The sequence below is a fragment of the Olea europaea genome, chromosome 6 (assembly GCF_002742605.1).
Source record: "Olea europaea var. sylvestris chromosome 6, O_europaea_v1, whole genome shotgun sequence".
NCBI lineage: Eukaryota > Viridiplantae > Streptophyta > Magnoliopsida > Lamiales > Oleaceae > Olea > Olea europaea.
Window position 1 is genome coordinate 870,765 of NC_036242.1, and position 4,902 is coordinate 875,666.

At 32.5% G+C, this 4,902-nt stretch overlaps 1 protein-coding gene across 3 annotated transcripts in view; it reads left to right on the forward strand.

Moving 5' to 3' along the window:
• The window catches only part of LOC111395415 (E3 ubiquitin ligase BIG BROTHER-related-like), a 13,155-nt gene continuing 8,253 nt past the window's right edge, over nt 1–4,902 (forward strand). The window contains exons 1-4 of one of the 3 annotated variants that reach the window (XM_023021394.1): nt 346–437; nt 561–661; nt 3,862–4,210; nt 4,319–4,371. In XM_023021394.1, coding sequence (XP_022877162.1) covers nt 614–661; nt 3,862–4,210; nt 4,319–4,371 — 450 coding nt within the window. In that variant the 5' untranslated portion in view covers nt 346–437; nt 561–613. Of the gene's footprint in view, nt 438–560; nt 662–3,861; nt 4,211–4,318; nt 4,372–4,902 lie in introns of all 3 variants that reach the window. The other 2 variants (XM_023021395.1, XM_023021393.1) reach the window with 2 other exon arrangements.

Consider the following 4,902-nt stretch of genomic DNA (forward strand, 5'->3'; position numbering starts at 1 on the left):
TCCATATGGCCTGGGTTTAGTACGGCCAGCTTCGAACTATTCATTTCTTTCAACTTTACTTTATCAACCATGACAAATCACTGTTCTTAAATCAATTTCAAACAAACGCTCTTCTTCATCTACATTATTCCCTTTCTCATCTCTCAGATCGAATATCCTCTCCTATTTGATAAACAACACAGAATAATTCAGATTAGATTAGTGCGAATTTTGAAATGGAGAACACAAATTCGAAAGCTAGCACCAGTAATACTTGCGAACAAGAAGATCTTACACAGAACGCTAGGACGGGGATCAATGACAATAATACTTTGTCAAACGACGTCTTAATCAATAGCAATAGTGAAGCTGAGAACAATCGGCGTCAGAAAACTCCATTTACGGACCTCAGCCAGGTCGATGCTGATCTCGCCCTTGCCCGCACCCTCCAAGAACAGGTGTTTTTTAATTTTTTTTTTGCTTGTTTTTTATTTTTTTTTCGTTTTGAATTCTTGATGAGGGCTTCTTGATAATTGTTAAAAAAAAGTTTTTATTTTTACTTAGATATATTTTTATAACAGAATGTTAAAATAGCAGACTTCTGGAATAAGCGCTGGCAGTTGTTGTTAGAGTAATGCTATTTAGCCCACCGGCTTACACCCTCAGTTCAGGTGGCGATAAGGTGACATTAAATGATAAATTTCACCTTTAATCCAGCCTATTGGGCTAACGTGGGGCTGTAACCAACCCCAATGGGGCTGTTAGCTGTATATAATTATTCTTCTTGTTATTGGTACCAAAACTTGACAGCCAATAATCAAAAGCTTCTCCTAAGTGTAGACTTTGTTGTCGTCGTTGTTGTTGTTGTTGCTGCTGCTGCTGCTGCTGCTGCTGCTGCTGTTGTATATTTTGTGATTTCGGTAACTATCTGATTATATCCCTCGTGAATGGCATGCTTTGTGGCTTTATAAGGATTTTGGGTGCTGCCCCCTTGTGAGCTGATTTTAAGGTTTTGTTACAATTTCTTGAGTGTTTCTTTTCTTTTCTACATATAAAATTTTTAGACGTTACTTATGTCTAGTACTTGCAAGAAACAAACACTTTGCTTTCACAAAATCGTGTTATGATAACTATTAAAAAATAAATAATTAATTAGGGGTTTATTTGGTAGCTAAATAAACTTTTTGAACAGATGGATTAAAAAGCGCCGAGTTCAAGAGTAAGCCTTAGTAGTTGTTTTCCGTATGAAAAATGTACCCATAAATGGTTACGTTACATGTACATCACCACTTACATATTAGTGTACATACATATGTTGTGATGAGATATGATTGGCCAGAATTTCTTCTGAAATCTTTTTTTCCACGCTCTTCTTGACACCTTGTCTATTTGTAAACTTATTGTAACTACTTATATACAAGTAGCATTATTTTTAACGACAACTAGTTTTTGCAGCTCAATTTAAATCAGGGTCTATGACAAGGGAACTTTTTTTTTTTTTAATTGTTCTTGTGCTGTCTAAGACGGAATTACCATTGCTTTATCATGTTATTCATAAATCAGTTGACGAGATTTTGAAATTGGGTTGTTGCATTATGATACATTTAGGATGCTTTTTGAAATTTAGTTTGTTTAGGTACATAATTCTGTAGTGTTAGATGCTACGAAGCATGGAGTCGTATACATAATTCGAATACGATATGTAAAGGGTAGGCTGATACAACTTCAAGCAGACAAACACTTTCAAGAGTATCAAATAAGTTTCCAACAATTCCACACATTTTGGATTCTCATTTTGAATAGAGATTTAATTTTCTTGATAAAAGACGTAGATTGCTTAGTATAAAAATCAATTTAATAAATATGTAGTGAAGTTTGATTAATTAATGTATAATTTATTAATATGATTTTACTTGTATTAAATCATTAACTATTTTTATTAATAAAAATATATTTGTCAACGATTAACACGGTTTTACATGTATTAAAACATTTAGCCCTTGTTTGATTCCTATTTTTTTCAAAATACATTTTTCTCTTCTTTTCAACTACACGTTTTTCAATAAAATAATATTACACGCAAACCCAAAACTTTTTCTTATTTTTTAACCATACAATTTTTATTAATCTAATATTTCAAAATGCATTCTAACCCAAAAAAATGCCTTATTACTATTGTGTATTTTTAGTATAAAAACTCTAGTTGTCAATTATTTTAAAACTCTAGGTGTATTTTCCTTATTTTTTAACCATACAATTTTCATCAATCTAATATTTCAAAATGCATTCTGACCCAAAAAATACCTTATTACTATTGTGTATTTTTAATATAAAAATTCTAGTTGTCAATTATTTTAAAACTCTAGGTGTATTTTCAATAAACATTATCTATTGATAACAATAGTATTCTATGAAGTAAAAAACTTTGTCAATAATAATGAATTTTAAAAGATTTTAAAATCAATATATTTTTCTGCACGTGTCCTAACATATCCGATACTGTATTAGAAATAATTTAAAAATACGTATTGAAGATATAAAAAATATAAAATAATAAAAAGACAAGTATCCGGTACATATCAGGGCATATTGGAGAGTATCCAAACTTGGATACGTATCAGATATGGGTTCGGAATGAGTTTATAAATATTCATACTACTTAGGTTAGGTGTAGTGTTATGGTTAAATATTACCGTAATATGAATGAAATGAACATGTAGCTCTCATTATTCTGTGAAAATGATTTTACGTATTTTTATTCCGAGCCTTTATATAACTTTTATTCTAATTGGTTTCTCATGGTGTTTAGACGGATCTATGCCCCTCTTTTATCTTCTTTTATTCATAAATGAATTGGCAAGATTTTTGAAATTGGTTGCATTGAGATAGATTTAGGTTGCTTTTTGAAATTCAGTTTATTTAAATAAGTGATTCTATACTGTTAGTTGTGTTGTTTTGGTTCAATAGTCCCACAATATGAATGAAATGCACAATTTGGTATACATAGCTGATGGCTTCAATTTATCACGAGAAAAAGACTTTTACCTATATGTATTCGGAGCCATCATAACATATATTTTAAGTGGTAACCTTTTTTATCAGGTATTTGTTGTTTTTATTGGCACCTTATATATTTTTTGAACAGAAGGATGAAGAAGGACCGACTTTGGTTAGAAGCCTTAGTAGTAGTTGTTTTTGGTACCAAAATGTGTCCCATAATCAAAAGCTTCCTCAAGGTGTAGAGTGTTTTCACCTCAACTTAAGTTAATCAGGGTTTATGGCAATCGAACTTAATTGTGTATTCTGAGCCATCATAACATATATTTTAAGTGGTAACCTTTTTTATCAGGTATTTGTTGTTTTTATTGGCACCTTATATACTTTTTGAACAGAAGGATGAAGAAGGACCGACTTTGGTTAGAAGCCTTAGTAGTAGTTGTTTTTGGTACCAAAATGTGTCCCATAATCAGAAGCTTTCTCAAGTTGTAGAGTTTTTTCACCTCAGCTTCAGTTAATCAGGGTTTATGGCAAGTGAACTTAATTGTGTATTGTTCTTCTACTGTTTCAGATGGACTTATATCCGTTGTTTTATCGTCTTAATTGTAAATCAGTGGACAAAATTTTTGTAATTGGGCTGTTTAGTTGAGATAGATTTAGAATGCTTTTGAAATCCAGTTTTTGTATAAATACACGATTCTATGCTGTTAGACTTAGATGTACCTGCAATATTACCATAATTTGAATGAAATACACATGGTTTGGTATACAGGAAAATGAATTTAAATATTTGTTCTGATTCTTATAAACTTCTATCTTAAACAAGAGCTTTTCTATCTTTCTTTTTTTCTTGAAATTTAATTGGCTCTGTTTTCTGTGCAATAGGAAAGGGCATACATGATGCTGAGAATGCACAGTGGCAGTGATTATGGAAGTTGGGAAGCTGGGAGTTATGGGCATGATGAAGACGACGACGATGATGACAATCACGATGCCGACTATTTGGATGATACCAGTGAAGAGGATTGTAATGGTACTCATCTGGAGGTAGATGATGATGCAGAAGATGCATTTGATGTGCATGCTCATGCTGAAGGAGTTGAGGACGAGAACCAAGCTGTTGAACTTGACCCTTCGACTTTTTCAAGTGATGAGGCCTATGCTAGGGCCTTACAAGATGCTGAAGAACGGGAAATGGCAGCTAGGTTGCTAGCTCTAGCTGGAATTAATGAAGGTGAGTTTCTAAATTGACCACACTGTCCTAGTTCTTGTGCTCTTAGTTTTCCATTAAATGATCCGCAAGAACTATGCAATGATTGACAAAGCTCTAATGATTATTTAGTGATAATTGGGGATGCTGAGGATGAAGATGAGGATCGTGGTGATAATTCTCAGGTCTGATTTCATTTAATTCTGGATATAGCATTTTCAAATCTTTTCTAGGTATGGCCATATTATGAGATTCTAAATCTTTTTCTGGATGAGAAAAAATAGTTTCATTTGTTTAGTTGATTGTTGAAAATTGAATTGCTGTAGAAAGCTTGGAATTGTCTACTGCTCTCAGTTCACCCAACTGACAAATATATAAGCTTGATCTTGAAGTGACTGATGGTTTAAATTCTATGCACTACATTTTTTGTCCCTTTTTTTAGTCAGAAGCATAATCTTATTGACCTTGATATAAAGATACATAGATCAAGAGAGGAAAGATTCTCTTAATAAAGAAGAAAAAAAAGTTCAAAAATAAAATTCCAAGATAACATTGTTTCAACAAAGAACAGCTAAGATAAATGAAAAGTCTTAAAACTCCTTAGATGTTGAAGCTGTTGGATTTTATGCGCAATATTATAGAGATGAAAACGAAAATCAACACAAGGATTTTACGTGGTTCGGCGGTGTGCCTACGTCCACGAGAGCGAAGCGGAG